Below are 21925 nucleotides of genomic sequence, written 5' to 3'. Positions count from 1 at the left end.
ACATGGAGTAGTTTCTTGAACACAAAATGAAAGTTCATAATGTCAATACATAAGCAACTCACTTTTAAATCTTGGACTTCTGTATAACAGAGCTGGAAGAGACAAAAAACAATCATAAGTTAAGCATAGCTAATTCAATGTAGTATTTAAAACAGCAAGTGAAACTGCTGTTAAATTTAAATAAATCAAAATAAAAATCGAGCAAAATTAAATAAATCATTGATAAAAAACAAATTTAACTATAAAAGTTTTAACTCAATAAACTTTGGAAGAAATATAGAGAGCCAAAAACTATTAAGAAGTATGCTAAAAATCCCCAAATGCAATAAATGAAGAAATGCCGCATTGTAATAATCGTTTTAAACCCAAATAAAATGTGTCAAAAAAAAAAAAAAAAAAAAAAAAAAATTAAAATGATCGAAAATGCCCCTTACGAAAATGGTTGATAGAGCCTTATAGAGTTCTATAGAAAGTTATATAGAAGTCTATAAGAAAGTTTCTGTAGAAATTATTTCTATATAATTCTATGGGTATCAATATAGAGCTTGGGAATGAAGTTTCTATAGAGAAGTTGTTCTGTAAAATTCCATAGAAACTGCTATAAAATTTGCCCATAAAATTTCTATACATAATTCTATGCAATTCTATAGAATTTAATCATAAAACTTCTCTTGCTGTAGAATTCTGTAAAAAAATGAGAATTTGTTCATTAAATGTTTGTCCAGGTTGAAATAAAGTTCTGAATATTTCATTAATTGGTCATAGTCACATAAATTGTACACATAAGAGATAATAGCTAAAAAGGAGCATATTAGTATAATCCTCCTACCTCATATTTGAAATTAATACCCATGTATCTTCTGAATGTTCCTCAAAAATTTGAAGCACTATGAGTCATTATGATAGAAACATGGAAAGTGTGTGTAAAGAACGCAAGGATATTATAAGACAGAAATGTAAGGGTCAAATTTTAAAATTGATTCACCAATGAGAAGGCTGAGAAAAATAAACAGGCAAAAATGTTGCCAGTAAAAGTAATTGAGGGAACTCTAAAAAAAAATGTACTTGTACAACCATAAAAACAAAAACTAAAAATAATATTTTAACACAATAATGTTATTCGAAGGAAAAAAAAAAGTTTTACAAAAATATTGTGATCATTTGATTATTGTCTGACCATGGATTGTATGGAAAAAAAAACATCCGTTTTAATGCCAGAAATCGTCGAATCTATTATTTTTTACCGATGTCAACTTTTGCAGAAGCAGAGTCTCATTCGAATGAGCAGAATATGCGCATCAAATTTTTACTTTTCCCCCTTATTCACATAGATTCGTCTTATCTGGACGTTTGAAAATTCCATGCAATCCGTGGTTGGACAGTAATCTTTAACAACACAGCAGTACAAAATGTCTCATGTTTTTTTTTTTCAACATTACTTCTTAAAAAATATCTCTGCCTTTCTAAGGTCTAGTAGGAACCATTGAAAACTCTAAAAAAGTTGAACTACTTATGCTTCAGTTTGATTTAAAAAAAAAATAATACAGTAAATCAATCAAATTGACAGAGAGAGAGAGAATAGAAAAAGCTTTACCTCACTGAGTGTATTATCACTGAGTTGTACATTCCATTGGCAAGGAAGTTTATATATGAGGTAGGGATGCTGCTTAAGTACAGCATTGAAGATATCCTGAAAACAAAAAAAAATTTTTTTTTTATATCATTCACACTCTACCATGTGCACCAAATGAAACATTTAACAGGATGAAAACTTTCCAATTAAAGGGCAAAAGAAAAAGTACAGCATTTTTTGATGCTTATAGCTTCAGTAACATTTCATTGATAATGGTAAGCTATTTTTCCCTCATCGGTTTTAATAAGGCAATAAACACATTCGTTCATTTAGCCATTTAATTTCTTAATTGATTTCACACTCATGAGATCCAATTCGAATGAAAAATAATGAACTAGCATAAATGTGTGGGCAAACAAAGTGTTGTCTACACTATACCAACAATGGATTTTTATCTTATAGGTGACAATATCAATTAGATACACAAAATTCTCTGGCAAATGTTGAATAATGATGTATGTTACTTAAGCATGCTAAGTAAGCTTATTACAGTCGACTCTGAAAGCTTAACAGAAACATTTCAGGCATGGTATACCAACCTTTATATTCCCGCTCTTTTTTTTTCTCAGAGAAGAAATTATTGTTCCCTTCAAAACAACTGAATGCAGTAGAAATTCTGAAACACTGCTGGTCTGACTTTAGTGTTTAGTGTGAAGGAAAAAAAAATACAATTTTGTTTAAAACGTAAGTCACACATGCATGGGAGTAATACAATTGCCTCCAAACATGCAAATTCAAATGAACTGTATTTAGCGCTTTAAGAACTTGGGGACTTATGCTCATGCTGTTATTATAATTTGTATATATATGTACTTATCTTATTATTTCTGTGCGTGGAAGTATTAATGTTTGATGGTCATTCATAATGAAATAGTTATACAGTTAATTGAGTGAACATCTGTGCGTCTGATATTGTCCAAGGTTGTCATTATGGTTACAACCACATAAATTGATAACATTTATGGACTTTTGACATTAAAATATAGTGTATTTCAGACTATTTAAATTATTAAATATGAAGACAACAATCAGTTTTAAAATGGCAATACTTGATCAGCCAAGGAAGTAGACAGCATGCTGAGCAGTTCCTTCTCTGCAATGAGTCGCCACATTTGCATCCAAGAATACTCCCTCAGTTTTCTCAAATGAAGCAGAATGACCCCAGTGTTGAAACCACGGCCCTGATTTGGAACAAGAGGAAAGATAAGTTAACAATTCAGAGGACGGAAGATCGAAATCCAGCAATTGAGTACATAAAGGGAATTATTATTTTGCAGCTCTATTTATAAAAGAAAAGAATAAGGGGCATTCCACGGTATTTTTGACATTATGTAGAGTCTGTAACGTGACCTTTTTTTGCCATAACTTTTTAATTTACCGTTTGATTTGCAAATTATTTTAATTTGAGCTGGTGTGTTGGTAGGAAAAGATCAAAATAAAATAATATGCTAATCAAACAGTAAATTAAAAAGTTATGGCAAAAAAAGGTCACGTTACGGACTCTACATAAATGTCAAAAATACCGTGGAATGCCCCATAATTCAGTTTAAAAAAAATTAATGAACAATATAACTTTAATATATTCATATAATACTTATACAAATACAAAAGTGACGACCAGCAACAGGCTCTGGACCCAGCTAGACTGGTTCCTAGTCAATTTACAATCCCCAATGAAGATCAATGGCCCTCTCAAAACTATCTACTCCCTTGCTCATTACCACCTCTTCCGGTAAACTGTTCCAAGGTTCCACTACCCTGCTAAAATAATAATTTTTCCTAACATCCATGTTAGCCTGAGATTTAAATAGCTTAAAACAATGACCCCTTGTCCTGTTTTCAGTGCTAAACTTCAGCCCCGTAACATCTTTCATTTTAATAAATTTAAACAACTGAATCATGTCCCCTCGGTCTCTTCTTTGCTCAAGACTACATTTTTAATACCTCAGTTGGCACAGAGTACGGATTGATGAAAAAAAATGATGAAATGATGGAGAAGGGGGGGGGGGGGGTCAGAAGAGCCAAGCACTTCTGTGACCAGTTTTGGGAAGGCTCGAGAACAAACTGTCCTGGGTTCCGAGACCACCTTCGAGCAGTAATCCTTCCAGAATTAAACTGACTTAGATCCAGCCCAGTTGGGCCCAGAGCCTCTTGCTGGGCCTCACAATTGTATTTGTATATTTTTATTTGAAACCACTGATTATATCCATCAATCCAGTGTTTTCATGTAGCCAATTTTAATTCCCATACATGCATCTTAAAAAGATAATTTTCCTCACTGACAACTGTTTTGGAAGTTTTCCATTCCACGATTAAAAGAAACTTTTCAATTTAAATAATTGCTCAACAATTTAGAACAATATGAAGCTTTATTTTACTCATGATGGAAAAGTTTCATTTGTTTAATTACAAAATTTACCGCTTTATGTTATATTTTTAGATACTTTTTTTTCTAGCACTGTTTGAAAGAAAGTGTTATTTCAAGTGAAAAACAACTTTCTAGCACTGTTCGGCTGTAAAAAATTGAATCTCGATTGAGAATTGGCAAGCAGCAGTCTATTTACATCATGCATGTTGATAATTGACAAAGTCTTCACAGTTTATAATTAATACTTAATACAAGCAAAAAATAAATCATATATTATTTTGCAGAGGATAGTAAAATAATGATGAAGCTTTTGAGGTTCATAATGAGAAATGTATAATATTTTATGTCTAAACAATATTCAACTTACCAATGCAGGCCACGGTCGATGGTTCTTCCATAATTTTCCTAAATACCAATCACTTTGATTTTCAACAAGTCCTATTGCCTGAAAATATAGAATAAATTTGAATGCATTATCAAGACCTTTTAACAAAATTTTTAACTGAATAAACTTTGAGAGAAATATAGAGAGCCAAAAACTATTAAGAAGTATCCTAAAAAACCCCCAAATGCAATAAATAAAGAAATGCCGCATTGTCATAATCTGTGTAAACCAAAAAATTGTGTCAAAAAAATTAAAATGCTCGAAAACGCCCCTTACAAAAATGGTTGATAGAGTCTTATCGAGTTCTAAAGAAAGTTATATAGAAGTCTATAAGAAAGTTTCTATAGAAATTATTTCTATATAATTCTATAGGTATCAACATAGAACTTGGGAAGTTTCTGTAGAAAATTTGCTCTGTAAAATTCTATAGAAACTGCTATAGAATTTGACCATAAAATTTCCATAGATAATTAATGCTATGCAATTCTATAGAATTTAATCATAAAACTTCTCTTGCTGTAGAATTCTGTAAAAAATGAGAATTCGTTCATTTTATTTACAGTTATAGCTTTCATTAGTGTTAATATAATACTTCTAGTTTGGAAAGGTTATCAATTATTTTCATTTTAAGAAAAATTATTTTAACAATTAATTATTTGTTAAGGTCTTTTTTTTTTATTACGAGGGTGGATTGTAGTATGATCTTTAATTATAATACTGTTGCATTTTGTTATAGTTCAAAGAAAAAAGTCAAACGTAATTAATGAAAAAATATACTCATAAAAGTAAAAAAACAATTTATTATTAAAAATGTTTGAATTATTTATAGTAGTAATAAAACTTCTAAACATTGAAATTAATTTTAAGTGTGTGAGGAATCATAATTCTTTTTTTCTCATTGTTTAGTAATAAAATAATCGAAATTCCAAGATGTAGTGTCCGTATTTTGTTGCGGGAGCTTGCCAGCAATATTTTATCTCTTTGTGCATGCGCCAAGCGCCATATCAGTTTTTCCCTTTTTGCCCCAATATGGAATCGTCCGTTTTCCACGTGCGATCGTCACAAAGCGTTGTGCTGAAAATGGCTGAACATATCGCCGAATTCGTTGGAAAGTATGTATTAATTTAGTGTTGTTTTGTTGGATTTGATTGTATTGAACCAAATGGGAATGAATATATTTATAAATAGTAGCTATGAAAGAAAATTTGAGTTTTTAATCCAGAATGAACTTCATTATGCATCGAAAATAACACTTGATTTTAGTAAATAAATAAAGCTCATGACTGAGTAATCACATTAATTTACTAGTGTTTTTTGCATTATTAATGCATTTGTAAGTCGCAAGAACCAAAAGCTAATGTGTTTCCATTTTTTTTACTGATAAAGGTTCTAAATTTATAGCACTCCAAAATGGTAAGCTATTGTTCATTTTTATGTAGTATCTCTATCTAATAATAATGGGTAATTTTTGGAATAAAGATAAGTGATTTCTGCACCTATTTTTTAGGGGTAATTTTTTTTTAAATATACATTGATTATGTAAAGCATTGAGATTGTGTTTTATGAGGCTCTAAAGATCTATAGAGGCTCTATAAAAATACCTGCATATAGTTTTATAGAATTATGGCCCAATTTTCTATAGAACACTTCTATGGAATTCTATATAAAAAACCGCTATAGCAGTCTATAAGAAGTATGTAGAATTCTATAAAACTAATTTTATAGAAATCTCTAGAGTTTTCACTATAAAATTCTATAGAAAACTGGGTCATAATTCTATAAGACTCTATATAGGTATTTCTATAGATTTTTTAAAATAGAATTCTATATACCATTTTCAAAAGGAACCGCATCACCGTAAACGCCTCACTTAAAAACGATGATTAACTCATCCATGATAAATCAGAGTAGAACATACCCATTAAAGAACACATTAAAAGGAATGAATTTACAGTACTTGCTTATCGCTCTATCCCCTAACTTTTAAACAAAAATTATGAAAAAAAAAAAAAAAGCGGAAGCCCGCGTTTAAATCGATTTCCGATACTTGGAGAAAAACCGGGACCTCTTTGCCGCTGTTTTTTGCAAATAAACTTTTAATAGAAAGAAAATGAAATTCTATAACCATGTTTGCAATCTAGAATAAACAATATTCATATTTCTGTACAAATAAGTTCGTTTTCGCTATTTTTTAAAAAATGGTTTGTTTTTATGAATTTTGTTGCTTTTATTCTGTACCAACATCATTAAATATGTATACAGGTTTATCATTTTTTACTTCCTTAAATTCCTTTTAAGGTTTTGAATTACCTTCCTTGAAAAATGAGCTCCATTTTACTTTAAGTGTCTATTTCAAATTTCGCGAATTGGAAATTTGGCTTCTCCCACACTTTCCGAACAGTCGGCAGTTTACTGCAATTAAAGTTTTTAATTAATGAGTAGATAATATATAATTATATCAAAATGTGTCAGTATATATTTTGTTATTGTTCTGTTATAACAGTTGGACCAAAATCGGGGCGATAAAAAGAAAAGTCAATCATAAACGCCGCATCGGTAGAAAGGCCGCACTTCCGAAAAATTAACTTGTAAACACGTAAACGTCGCGACGTTTGTGCCGGAAATTACTAATAAAATACAAGCATGAAATTAACAAATATAGTAGGAGAAATGAAATAGGGTTACCTTTTGAGAAAAGAAAAAAAGTAAAAACGTTATTAAAAAAAATATTGTAGGCATGTATATAGGGATAACATTAATGTAGCTTTCATAAAGTTGAATCAAACATTCATAATTAAAAAAAAAAAGGTTTATTTTTATGAACAGGTCAATGAAATGGATTTCTGCAAGTAGAAGATGGGGAGCGAGGGGAGAAGGATCAAACACCTGCTTACGAAAGATTAAAATAGGATCCTGTATATTTCGAAGAAACTTTTCGATTGGATAGTAAAATAATTCAGGACGTTTATGAGCTAAGTTTCTGATGGACGTGTATGAACCAAATTTCTGCACAGATGGCAAAAAAAATGCGTTTATGTTGAAAATGTAAAAGTATTAAGTTTTTGAAAAACGGGGGCAATTTTTTTTGTGGCGATGGTTGGTTCTAAAACGATTACCATGATTGTATAAAAGTAATTAAAAAACTAACATAAAAAAATTATAATACATGTTTTTGAATAAGAACTTTTAAATCAAATCTAACCAAATATTTATACTCGTTTTTATTTAAAAGCTGCTCACCATTTTAGCCATTTAAGAAAATGTTACCCCTCCATTTAAAAGCATGATATAAAAATAAAACGTGACGTTTTCCAAAAGTAAGTTTTTAAAAAGCATTATAAAGCATCAGCAATAAATCCGATAGATATTCTTCAAAAATCAGTTTTTAAAAACTTTACAGCAAGAAATATATTTTATCATTTTATGTGCAATCCGCTACAGCCAACTCATACTATGCAATACAAAAAAGTCAACTTCTTGAACAAAATATTTTCCGATTATGGTCTGAAACATGCAGCATAACCTAATGCTGCTTAGACTTAGGTTGACATACCCTCATCGAGTTTTCTCTTAAGTTATGCATAACGAGCTGATGTGTGTGCATCACATGACTTCCTTTTACACTAATTTTATGTTATTTCTCCATTATTGCAATTTTAATGTGATTCAATAGTTAACTCTTTAAATATCACCAACAGTGGCCAAATTGAAACCAGATTTAAAAACCTAAAAATAAAACAAATCGCCAAATTTGTCGCCAAGTTGGCGTCAAAACTTGGCGACCAAAAGACTGGCGATATATAGCCAAGTGTCCGCCAAATTATAACAGTACTTGAGTTTGTATCGAAATTAACAATGATTTCCCCTCAAAAAGGTGCAAAAGACCACTTTAGAAACACCTGGATGCAACCAAAAGGAGAGGTGCACAACTAGACCCCACTAGGAGTCTACGTACCAAATTTCAACCTTTTAGGACATACCGTTCTTGAGTTATGCGACATACTTACGCACATACGTACGTACATACAGATTTCACGAGAAAACTCGTTGTAATTAACTCGGGAAACGTCAAAATGAATATTTCGGGCGTCTATACATTCTTAGGCATGTGTGGTCGAGTCGAAAAAAAAACTCATCATTCATTCGGGGGTGAGTAAAATGGAAATTAAGGTCTATTTTTGAGTGAAAACTCCAACTAAAGAAAATTTAGAGAATATAATTACGATTTCCTCGGTTACCTGTTTGGATGATAACTTCCGAAAAATTCTCCATAATTCAGCAATATCTGTAGCAAATGTAACATCTGTATCTAAAACAATAACCTAAAAAGAGTAAATAATAATTATCTGGTGTATATTCTAGGAACCAATTTTTAATCTTAGACATGTCTAAAAATATACAACCATTTAAATGCCAGTTCATAACAAAAAATACAACCTGTACTGGTAAAATAACGTTTCTTTCGTTCACAATAAATAGTATAAAGTTAGGGTCTTACATATTTTTTTAAAAATTACAATAGTAAAGCATAATACTTGGTTCAAAAATTTGACTTAATTCATATTTAAAGATTATTTTAGTAGCTACAGTTGAATCGGTAAAACTAGAATGTACTGTAAACTATCTAGCTCTTGTGTCAAAAAACCCTATGGAATCAACCAACCGATTCTTAAACCAATCAGAAGATTTCAATCGATTCTTAAACCAATCAGAAGATTTCAACCAGCGGTTAGGGAGTCGGTCGGAGATTTTAAATCGGCTGTTGAATACGACCATGAGAAAAAAAGTTTTTAAGGAAAATTGCTGATATGTATTTTGCAGTTACAGAAAATCAACCCTTTCTTTCAGTAGGAAGAGTTTATTTAAAAAATCTTATGTTTTTCATTTCAGAAGCTGTCATTATTAACTTACTTTTTCTAATGCATCTGGCAGTGCCCTTGGAAGGACTAGTTTCATAAGACCATAAACTCCTGAATAATGCTTGTTGGGAATCCACGAAACTTCGGTCTGCAGATTGTCAGCTAAATAAAAACTCACATCCACTGCAAAATAATCGTATTAAAATATTCAATCGCAAAAATATAACTTGCACAGCACGGCAGCCAAAGTTTATATAAATAAAAAATAATTACAATAAAGTTAAGATGTTTCCAGACAAGGGCACGCTTAGGGGTAAAACATGATGTACCGATAAAGCAAAATTACATTTTCGCATGTCCAAACCTAGATGACTCAATATTCATGTCAGCCCATTGCTGTGGCTCATGTTGGCGACAAACTAAGAACGACTAAACACTTAAGGTCAGGGAAGCTCGCTGCCCACATAACTGTGTCCATTCCGTACATTTTCCATCGTTCCAAAAAGTTTCTAAAATTCTCAATTTCTTACAACGACAGTATTTTCCTATTCCTATTCAGAGTCACAACTGACTACAACTGTATTTATGTCGAGGACTGCATACTAAGTGCCTTGCCTCTATTATTTTATATACCGATAGATGGCAGCACCATCACCGGATCGAACAGTTTATGAGAATTTAGAACTAGTCCAGGAGCTAATAGCTACCTGGTCCTAGCACCCCCAGAGGTATCGTTTCACTTGGAGGACATTGAGACCACGAGCATATTTAACGTCGCCCAGTCCCCTTTAATGACGACGGTGGGTCTTTGACCATCGAGGTTCGAATCCAGGACCCTCCGGCCCCGAATCCGACACTCTACCGATCGGGCTACCACGGCCCCAACAGCATTTTGGCACTGCATTGGCAAAAAATAAAATAAAACGTAGCTTTTTTTGCATTATGGAAGTGTAGGTTCTCATTGGTTGTGTAATTAATAATGGCATTTCTATGCAAACATCGTCAGTCTTTGTGGACTGGACGATTCTTAAGACGGGACACCAAGTCTATTTTAAGAAAGAAAATCTGAGAAATTTCGTCCTGAATCCCTTCACCTTCCACCTCTAAGCTTCAGCCCTTTTGATCTATGTTATTATATTCTTCCTTTCTTTTTCTTTCGATCGAATAAGAATCACAGTGATACATGTTTTGTCCTCAAGAAGAACGTCATCTTCACTTTCATGATATTATGAAGATTTCTTAACGAAGAATAAAAGAGCAATCTAATTGTACCCAAATGCAGAAAACTGAAGAACGCCAACTTCGCTTTAAGAAAAATTATGGAAATTTCGTAACAGCAAATAACATTAATCTAACTTGCCCAAATGCAGAAAATTGAAGAACGGCGTTATGGCTTTCTTGAAAAACTTAGGACGACTTTCGTTATAAAGAACAGCAATCTAATATCACTTAAATACTAAACATTACGGTAAATTCAGTAAGTTACCGCCCTATAGCCAGGGCTAAGGCAGAAATACACGAAATACACCGCCAGATCAGTCAATTCCAGCCGAGGACTGCAGTTTCGTGCTTATTAGCACTCATCAGCCCGGCATAGGACTAACTGAGCTGAAGGTGGAAAACTTCTATAGGTTTTCCACCTCCAGCTCAGTTAGTATTACGGTAAATGTCTGAAAAATATTTACCTCCAGGTACATTCCAAGAAGACACGAGGGTCTGCAGAATGAGCTGAGCCACAGAATCAGCGACAAAATGGAAATGCAAAGGATTCTTGCGGTAGAACAAAATGCTCTTGATGAGGGTGACGACGGAACGGCTCGAATTGTAGCCAGCGCAGACGATCGCGATGTGGATCACTTCACACTTGGGCACCTCTGGTTCCTGGTGGGCACAGATGATGGATTTTTGGCTCATGACGGACTCCTCTCTCGGACCAGACGTCTGGGAATCATTCTGCTGGACATCGGACATCACGCTGAGCAAGTGATTCTGGGAAATACTGTCGAGAAGAAGATGACATGTTTGGTCTCCTTATCTTAAGAAAGATATTAATGTATTGGAAAGGGTTCAAAGGCGAGCTACAAGACTAATAAATGGACTTTCTCACTCAGACTATGATTCCAGGCTCAGAAAGCTAAAAATGTACAGTCTTGAGCAAAGAAGAGACCGAGGGGACATGATTCAGTTGTTTAAATTTATTAAAATGAAAGATGTTACGGGGCTGAAGTTTAGCACTGAAAACAGGACAAGGGGTCATTGTTTTAAGCTATTTAAATCTCAGGCTAACATGGATATTAGGAAAAATTATTATTATTATAGTAGGGTAGTGGAACCTTGGAATAGCTTACCGGAAGAGGTGGTAATGAGCAAGGGAGTAGATAGTTTTAAGAGGGTCATTGATCTTCACTGGGGATTGTAAATTGACTAGGACCAGTCTAGCTGGGCCCATAGCCTGTTGCTGGTCGTCACTTTTGTATTTGTATATGACATCCGACAATGTCATAACTAGTCAAACATAGAGATTTTCACACACCATCTCATTATTTTTCACCGCCTCACTCATACTTGGATAGTATTAGTACAATCAAGGGCGGATTTAGGGGAGGGTCAAAGGGTCAGCTGACCCCCTGTGACAATAATTTTATCAAGGTTATTATTAAACCTCATTTTTTTAGATTTAAAAAGATAGTTCATGGAGTCAATGTTAACTTTTTATTTGCTTGGTTCTGTAAGGTATTTCTTCTCAAGGCATCATAATTCAAAGGATTGACTAGATTTGTCTGTAGAGCTTTTGCTATTTCGAATTTTTTGTTCATTGCGGTAACGTTACTAGCCTGTCTGCCTAAGAAAACTTGACTTTTGATGAAAAGAGGGAATATGATACATGGAAAAAATTAGAGGAGGTGGAGGGGGGGGGGGGTCGTGCTTCGTAGCAAATGAGAATGGGTAAACCGTGCTTCACTAATATTTTTTCACATAGGAGGTTTAATGCTGGCCATTGAAACCTGACTCCCCTAACAAAAATTTCTGGATCCGCCCCTGTGTACAATCAAGGTTCGAAAATAGCATGATGTTTTCGAAACAGATATTTTGATATATATCCAATGTTTTCAATCAGCTCAAACTAAAGTCTTCGAAATAGTAAACTGCATTCTTAAATCACTTTTTCATATATTATTATTACAATACATATACTTAAATTAAAGTTAAAAGTAAAAAAGGAATACGTATTATATTACTTTGTTACATTAATGGTGCATTAATGCAATAAAAAATATAGTACATAACTTTTTGGTTATTTTTAATAATAAACAAACAAATAATATTACCGAGATTAATATAATTTTTATATTGAAAATACCGTAGTTGGAAAAATTAATACGGAAAGTATCTAAATATCATGATATTTGCAAAATAACTATCGTGATATATATTATGATACATATCGACTGATTTTCATCGGCGAACTCGGATTACAATATCTATTGGGATAAAATTGATGAAAAACAACACAGGAATTGAGGAACAACATAGTTAACAAAATTAATCTGATTCAAAGTAGGGTCACGTTGAACCTTGTGAGAATGTGATATTTTAACCCTTAAAATTCATCTTGTCGTCATTTGACAGCATATCCAATTTAGTCTTCGAAAATACTATAAGAACAATTTGAAACTCAGTAGTTGCCAACAACCAAGAAAAGACTCGCTAAAGATGCTATTAAATCAATTTTAAACTTATAAATGCAATATTCTGATGGAAAACAAAGTTTTAACTTTCTTTTGGCATTCGCCAAATGTAGGTCTCCCCCCCCCCCCTCCCATCATCTAAAGAGCGATAATTTTCCAATTAGAATCTTTTAAGGTCAAATAGATTATTTTTCCAGAAAAATTAAGCAACTTTGTAACACAACTTTTGTAAACTACTGTAATACATACATCTCTTCAGTAGCCTTGGCAAAGAAATCAATCAGCTTCTAACAATAATTGATAAAATAACTAATGAAGTAGGAGTGAAAATTAGTGGTTCTCCTAGTTGTTCATCCAAGCAATTGGCGACAGGGTCGTTGTTAAATTTGTGGAATTCAAAGGTTTAATCACTGAAATCTCAGCTGAAGGTGAATATACTGAGAAGTTTGCTACAAAATCATCTGCCAAATTATCCTATGTGTTCCCCAAGAGAGACAACATTGATGTTGTGCAGGCATCACAAAGTTGTAAAAATACTACCTCAGCCAAAACGCAAGTCTTTGCCAATGCACCTTTTGTTCATAAATTTGGTTCTGTAAATATTTTTTGTGGTTGTTTTGGATTAAAGTTTTTATCCTCCAATGCAATTATACTCAATTAAAAAAAAAAAAAAAATCTCCATTAGTTAGTGCAGTTCAACTTTAAACAGCATATACCCATTTTACCCCGGTGTATACCCATTTTACCCCGAAGCACGGGGTAATTTGGGTATACACAGGGGTAAAATAGGTATACCCCTTTACACTAAATTTAAAGTAAAAAGTTAACACAATGAATGTCCAAATTAGACCTAAGATACACAATGTATTGAATATTGAACAAAAACACAATTATATTTCATGATATTTCTGCTATGGGTCACTGAAATCAAAAATGCTGTTTTTTATACCCATTTTACCCCGGGTGACCCTACACAACTTTTGTAAACTACTGTAATACATACATCTCTTCAGTAGGCTTGGCAAAGAAATCAATCAGTTTCTGCTGAAAGTCGCATTAGAAACAGTTTCACAAATTATTCCTACTTTTTGAAGTCGATCTTTCGATTTTTTTTTTTTTTTTTGCACCAATATATAATCAAAAAGTTTCACTTTTCCATGAGTTTAGTAAAAAACCTTCCAAACACTACATCGCTAAAAAGATGTTATTTCGAATAGTGGCAAGAAGTATCACTAAAATCTCACTAAATTATGGTTTTAGTAAGGACTTCTTACAAAAGTTCTTCGTCTTACTTTCCCGGTTAAAAATGCAAGGATGCAAAGGAGAAAACCCCTTAAAATAATGACTTTTAAAACTTTCCCAAACCAGTCAAAACTGTTCTGAAAAGGTTTTTAAATTTGAAAGGTATACTTTAGAAACATAAAAACACTTTCCCAAATTCGCGTCGAGCATTTATTCCCGCAAACCCCCAAATGTTTACAGACTTGACATCATGAAAAGAATATGGAAGGTAACGCTTTGGTTCATTATTCATGGAATCATGAATAATTCAGCACTTATGAATGAAAGTAGTTTCCATTCACGAGAATGACATTTTAAAAGGGAAACGGCATGTATTCTGATAGAAATGAGAACCCAAAATGGAATGTGGTTTCGGGTGTTTCTTTATTGAAATCTAATTTGGGATGGCGGTGTTTGATTGAAAACGAGTGCAACTAATTCCTGCATTTCTCAAAAACTTTGTATCTCCGCTGATGCAATGTGTGTTGAGATAAAAATCAAGGGAGCTCCGATGGGAGGTCACTGTGAGCTTCTAAAGACGAATTTTCGGCAAATTATGAGTTCCATTCGGCAAAATTAGGAAACCCATTCGAACGAGCTGATGTGTGCATCACATGACTTCCTTTCACTCCAATTTAATGTGATTTTCTCGTTATTGGCAGTTTTAATATGATTCAATAGTTTACTCTCTAATATCACGAACAGTGGCCAAATTGAAACAAAAAAAAAAAAAAAAAAAAAAAAAAAAAAAAAAAAAAAAAAAAAAAAAAAACCCGCCAAATTTGTCGCCAAGTTGGCGACCAAAAGACTGGCGATATATCGCTAAGTGTCCGCTGAATTATAACACCACGTGAGTTTACATCGAAATTAACAGTGATTTCCCCCCAAAAAGGGGCAAAAGACCCCTTTAGAAACACCCGAATGCAACCAAAAAAGAAGGTGCACAACTAGACCCCACTAGGAGTCTACGTACCAAATTTCAACTTTCTATGTCATTCCGTTCTTGAGTTATGCCACATACATACACACATACGCACATACATACAGACGTCACGAGAAAACTCCCCCCGAGTTGTAATTAACTCGGGGATCGTCAAAATGGATATTTCGGGTGTCTGTACGTTCCTAGGCTCATATCCACGTGTGGTCGGGTTGAAAAAAAACACTCAACATTCATTTGGGGGTGAGCAAAATGGAAATTAAGGCCGATTTTTGGGTGAAATTTTTTTCGCGAATACAATACTTTCTTTTTTGTAAGAGGAAGTAAAAATTATCATCATTCGAGAAAATTTGGAGTTCTATTCAGAATCTCCGCCCTACCAAAAGCTTAAATTCGAGGTGCCCCCGACTACAATCGTTTAGGGTACGGATTCTCAACCTTTCAGGAAATACAACCCCCTCTATGAACACTGATGTGAGTTCACGCCCCCCCCCCCCCCCCCAGACAGAAAACCATACGTGGGCAATACAAGAGAACAATCAAAATTTGAAACTGATGCTATAGTTGGGAATAACTAAAGCTGGTTATTAAATAAACATACATGTAATTTTGGAAACACAATTTAATACTCGTATTGCACAACATATAACTGAACATATTCTTTTTGGAGCACAAGAAATTAAAGAGTTAAATACAACTAAATTTGAAGTAATCTAAGATCTAGGTGAAGTTGGCATGTTATACCAGTCACTTTCACAACATCAATAGGAGGATAACCAGTTTCCAGTCGACAAAGTTTTCGAATATTAGGTTGTAATTTGTGAAAAAGCGCACCTCGGGTCACTTTTAATGTCAATCCTTCCTCGATATTTTGACCAATGCTTCAAATATAGATTCACTGCGATATGTGGCCAAACACTGCACTAAAAACTTAAAATACAGCGATAGTGTCGAAAACACTTACAAAACCGAGTAAATTGTATTCCCAACTCCAGAGCTCGAATACGCTACCTTACTGTGATAAACAATACTAAAGAAAATGGTAAAACATTCCATTCCACGTGTTTTCTTTAGGGTAAATTACAGGCTTCAGACAGTTTATGATGTAATGTAATTTCAGAAGAATAGAAAATAAAGCTTCCGGCAAACACGATGAAAAATTACTGTCATTCACTAAGCCTCAAAGCAAGTTACAAGTTATGGCATTTGTTTGTTTTACCTTTTTCATCCGCCATTAGACAGTGGCTGCAGCGACCCCTATAGTTTATTGGAGTTGTGAATTTAATTTGTACGTTATTTTGGAATACATCCACGCCTCCCTTGAAATTCTTCTACGTCTTCTTCAGGGGGCGCTTCTCTCAGGTTGAGAATCCCTGGTTTAAGGTAACTTTAAACCATGAAGGTTAACTTTGCAACACCTCGTACTTTTTAGTATATTGCTCAGTCACATTTTTGGTGTGACATTTTTACGCATATAAAGGCGTCCCTAGTATAATACGGTTAATTCGTTCTGTGTAGCATCCAAACCGTGCTATTCGAGACATATTTAAAAATAACTTTTTATCTTATTTTTCACACTAATTAATCATATCATGTACAGTAAAAATCATGTCAATATAAACGGTCATGAACATGTCAATATAAATATAATTCATGTCAATATAACGTGTGATATCGAAACCGTGTTATACGAGACTTAGAAATAATGTGAATAAAGGGATTCACAACTCCAGACCTCGAATACGCTACCTTGCGGTGATTAACCATACTAAAGAAAAAGGTAAAACATTCGATTCCACGTGTTTTCTTTGGGGTAAATTGCAGGCTTCAGACAGTTTATGGTGTAATGTAATTTCAGAAGAATAGAAAAGAAAGCTTCCCACAAACACGATGAAAAATTACTGTCATTCACTAAGCGTTAAAGCAAGTTATAAGTTACGGCGTGTGTTTGTTTTACCTTTTTCATCCGCCATTAGACAGTGGCTGCAGCGCCCTCTGTAGTTTATTGGAGTTGCGAATGTGCACCGTGTTATATTGAAACCAAGTTTCATAAAAACAAAGTAAAAACATACTACAGTTATTGTCAAACATTAACAGAATGTATTAAACAAAAATGAAATTCCATTTTTTTAAAACATAACTTTCGTGTTATATCAAAACCATGAAATATTAAATTCAAGTTTCGTACCGTGTAATAGCGAAAGCATACTGTACAAGTACGATCTTATACGAGAAACGTCTGTACTTGCACTTTATTCTGGAACATTAAACTTTGCCTTTTTACTGTGATATATTCGAATATAAGGAAAACCATGTGTCATAATATGAAATATCAACTTTCTGAAACAAAGTTTTGTGCTTGAAAAATAATGATTCGAACGTGTTGCGGGCGTGACCTTACCGTCACGACCGCGACATGAACAAATTATTATGTCTAATATTTCTAAAATAAAAAGAAAATGTTCTGCCTGCTTATAGTTATTCTTAACAATCATAATTTAAAATAATCTATGTGAACATATTTATTTTTCAACCTACAGATTTGATCCGGATAAACGAAGAACGGATAAACGAGGATCTACTGTAATATCTTTCGCTTCACATTTTCTGACCTGGTTCAAAGCGACAATAAGTGGCAGGACTGCTTTGAACCAAATTTAAATTTCATTTAAAATTATTTTTCTTAAGTATTATTTTTTCATTTTGGGTAACTACTTCAGCAAATTTTCTTCATTTTTATGCCAATAAATGCAACTAAACTAATAAAATATGATTGGAGGACTCAAAAATAGATAAAATGTCGTTCAAAGCTGTTTTGAATAACTACGCACTTGAGATCAACTAGCTTGCGGAAAACCCGTAAATCGGTTTTCCTTGCGAGCGCAGTGCAAATGCAGGGAAAACAATGTCTTTGTTAAGCTATCTAAATTGCGTGAAACAAATCTTAAAAAAAAAATGAATGTTGACATCTTGAATTCAAATTATGCTTTTCGCAATCACGAGTTTGTGTTTATGTATGCGTGTGGGGTATGTGTGTTTGTGTGTAGGGGGTATGTGTATGTGTGTGTTTATGTATGTGTGTGGGGTATGTGTGTTTGTGTGTAGGGGGTATGTGTGTTTGTTCGTGTCTGTGTGCAGGTATGAGTGAATGGGTAGTTGTGTGTATGAGTGTTTGTGTGTGTGGGGGGGGGAATGTGTATGTATGTGTAGGCATATGTGTTTGTGTCTGTGTGCAGGCATGAGTGTGTGGGTTGTTGTGTGTGTATGTGTTTATGTATGTGTTTGTGTGTGTAGGTGTATGTATGTGTGTGTATGTGTTTGTGTACGTGCGTGCATGTATGCGTGTAAGTGTAGGACATGGATGCAACATGGAGACGGTTTTCGCTAGAGGAGCAGCATCGTGAGGAGCCGGTCGACGGTGATGCTGCAGAGGGTGCTGGCGGGAAAATAAAATGATAGCACATCAAAACAGTCAAATGAAAGCAATAAGCAATCGTGATTGCGCAAAAAAAAAAAGCCCTGTCATGAGGCAAGGACTTAATTTAACTCTGAAGCAAACATGATGTCAAAAGATAACACATGAATAAAAAAGAAATTAAGTGCAAAATAAATAAAATAATGGATATATAACGAAATTAAGTGAATTTCTGATGCATGTTAATTTTTGTCACATATAGTAGTGTTAAAAACTTCATTTTATCTCCAAGCGCTCTACCAAATGACTTTTCAGGAGTGGGGAGCTTAGATTGGGGGGGGGGGTGAATTTCGTATGTAATAAATTATATGCTAACTTAATCGAATTTTCATTTGCCGCTACTTTATATGATTTTTAGTTTTTAGAATTTGTACTCTAAATTGAATAATTTCTGGCGAAGCTGTCCATGGGAGTATTCAACTGCAGATATGAAAATGCAAGTTAAATCCAGGCTGATTTGTGACTGCTCAGTGATGAAAAACAAGGTTCTTTACTAAAATATTCCAAAAAGAAAGACAGAGGGAGAGAAAGAAAAAAGAAAGGTTGATTTCTTGTCTCAAATTAAAAATAATACATATCGTCGCGAAGGTAGGTTGTTTTTCACTCTCTAACACTGTGCAAGCAAATAAAAATGTTTTACGGATTTTTCTTTTCTTTTTTTTTTTTTGAGAATTATTGTTCCAGGGCAGCGGTAGTCAACCTTTCCGGCTAGGCATGTTAAAAATGCTCGGAGAAGCAGAGAAATGAATTTATGTCAACCCTGATTAGAGAAGAAATTTAACCTTTTGATCCTCTCATTTATAATTGCTACGTCGTGAAAAACAGGGATCTCCATTTTTAACTAAAATACGACAAAAAGGGGGGGGGGGAGAGGATTTTTTGTAACACATTAGGTAAAAAATATCTTAGCGAACGGATAAAACAACTCGTGTGAAGCCAACACAAGCTGTTTCTTCCGCATTTACACTGTCCAGGCAGAGAAACTCTTTGGACGGATTTTTATTTTATTTATTATTTTGAGAATTATTATTCTAGGGCAGCGGCCAACTTTTCTGTTACTACATCCCACTTGATATTCTTTTTTTTTTTAAAGATATGTTTCCTTAGCAATATGTTTTTTAAAAAGCTATGAAAGATAACGAAAATCAAACTTACTATGCATGTGCATACAGATTTCAACCAATGGGATTCCACCATGCCAAACCAACCAAAATAAATAAATAAAATAAAATTAAATTAAATTAAAAAAACCTCAACCTGACCATCTCGGATTTTCATGAAACTTTCAGAAATCTTACTCTCTGGCATCTGAAACTTATATATACAGGGTTCATACACTTTTGGTTAAAAAAAGTTCCCTGACTTTTCCAGGTTTTCCAGGTTGTTTTTTAGAAAATTCCAGGTTACTCGCTTCATTCAAAATTTAAGTTTAAATAGTAATATTTTCAAAATAATTAAAATTGTTTAAAGTAGCGATGCAGAACTGAAACTTCTCCCCTTAGATTTAAAAAAAAAAAACTTGTTTTTTTTTTTTTTTTCGTTTGTTTTCTCTGTCAAAATTTTAAGTTTTTTTAAACATTTTGTTCAAAATTGTTTTAATTTGTTTACTATTTGTTGAAAACAGAGTACTTTCAACTTATTTTAGCATTTCTTTGATGTCACGCGTAATATTATAGCGTTTTGCTGTAGTCCTGCAGCAACCTTTTAGGATCCGCTTTTGGTTTACAATACTTTTTATTTTCTTATAAGTAGGTTACACGAAACATATTGAGCAAAATGCAATGCTAAATTTCAGTATAAATATGATTAACTTGTTGCATCAATCGGCATACCATGTAATGCATAGTAACAAAAATCAACATCCGCCAATCATAGGCTAATGCCAATAATCTTTTTTTTTTTCACATATTAAAGGACGCTTACATTAAAATTTCAAACTTTCTTTTCCAGAAAGTAATAGTCAATTTTCAAAAATTCATAACTTTTTGCACATTTAATGTTATTTTCAATATTACACATTGATATAAACGTCCAATTCTGTTTCTGGAAGTTTAAGTCTACTTCCATTGTGCAAACGATCAAATATGGCGACAAAGTGAAAAATTTAAAATAATAAGTAGATTTTTGGATTTGTAGTATAAAAGTAGTAATAAATAATTAATAATCCTTAAAAAACTACAATAAAAGCAAAATAGTCAGTATTTAGCATATAAGAGTCTAAATCAATTAAAACAAAAAAAATGTTATGAAGATTAAATTTTGCATTTTTCCAGAAAATAATTACAAATTATCCGGAAAAAAAGGGCACAATTTGTGTTGTTTTCAATAGTTTGCATTGCAATTAACATCCAATGCCGTTTTCGGGAACTTAGGCACTTGAAAAAGTCTTGTGTACTTCCATCTTGGGAATGACCAAATATGGCGGCTATGCCCAGAAATAAGAAATAACTTTTTTTTAATTTGTTGCATGAAGACAATTAAAAAATAATAAATCTTCATGATAATACAATTCATTGAAAAGTTTTTATCACATTTGCGTCCGAGGCAGTGAGGATAAGATTAAGTTTTAAGAACAAAATTTTTCATTTCTCAAGAAAATTATTTCAAATAATAATAGAAAAACAATTTGCAGGCCATTTTTTGTTGTTTTCATCAGTTTTCAATTAAAGAAAACATCCAATTCTGCTTTGTTTTTAGAAAGTTAGGCATTTTTGGATCGTATCTACTTCCATCTTGTGAATGACCAAAGATGGCGACTACGTTTCACACGTAGCTGAAATGATTTTCCGATCAAAAAAAAAAAAAAAAAAAAAACGATTTTCCCCGATCGACCCTCCCATCTACAGGTTGTGCTTCCGAAGCAGTAAATTGTCTTCTCTCCTGTTGAGTTTGTGCATAATTGCTGTTCACCTGATTTTTTTTTCCCTTGGGAACTACTGAGAGCCAAAAATGGCGGCTGCTGAAGATTTTTTGGGTCGCTACTTTTTTTATTGCTTTAAAATTGTTACAATTTTTTTTAAATACATCGATAAAAATGAAGATTAGGTCTTATAAAACGAAATCCCCTGGGAAAAAATTGGGAAAAGAAAAATTTTGGGGACACATTTGGAAAATTCCTTGACATTTTTGACTAAGTCATTTTCCCTGATAATTCCAAGTTTTCCCGGAGCGTACGAACCCTGAACCGAACAGAATGTTGTGGCAACCCATCTAAAACTTTAGGCAGTAGAAAGAAATGCGTTCCCCTCACTGACTCCATGTAAGAAAATCTTCGCTTTTTTGGCGCATTTTTCGT

The 21925-nt window shown here is 33.3% G+C and overlaps 1 protein-coding gene across 1 annotated transcript in view; it reads right to left on the bottom strand.

Moving 5' to 3' along the window:
• The window catches only part of LOC129219889 (xylosyl- and glucuronyltransferase LARGE1-like), a 201123-nt gene that overhangs the window by 34490 nt on the left and 144708 nt on the right, over positions 1-21925 (bottom strand). The window contains exons 5-11 of the mRNA XM_054854200.1: positions 10931-11244; positions 9298-9428; positions 8625-8708; positions 4369-4446; positions 2683-2814; positions 1595-1690; positions 63-92 (exon numbers count right to left, since the gene is read on the bottom strand). Coding sequence (XP_054710175.1) covers positions 63-92; positions 1595-1690; positions 2683-2814; positions 4369-4446; positions 8625-8708; positions 9298-9428; positions 10931-11244 — 865 coding nt within the window. The remainder of the gene's footprint in view (positions 1-62; positions 93-1594; positions 1691-2682; positions 2815-4368; positions 4447-8624; positions 8709-9297; positions 9429-10930; positions 11245-21925) is intronic.

The sequence above is a fragment of the Uloborus diversus genome, chromosome 4, assembly GCF_026930045.1.
Source record: "Uloborus diversus isolate 005 chromosome 4, Udiv.v.3.1, whole genome shotgun sequence".
Classification (NCBI taxonomy): domain Eukaryota; kingdom Metazoa; phylum Arthropoda; class Arachnida; order Araneae; family Uloboridae; genus Uloborus; species Uloborus diversus.
This window is presented reverse-complemented; position numbering and strand designations above follow the sequence as displayed.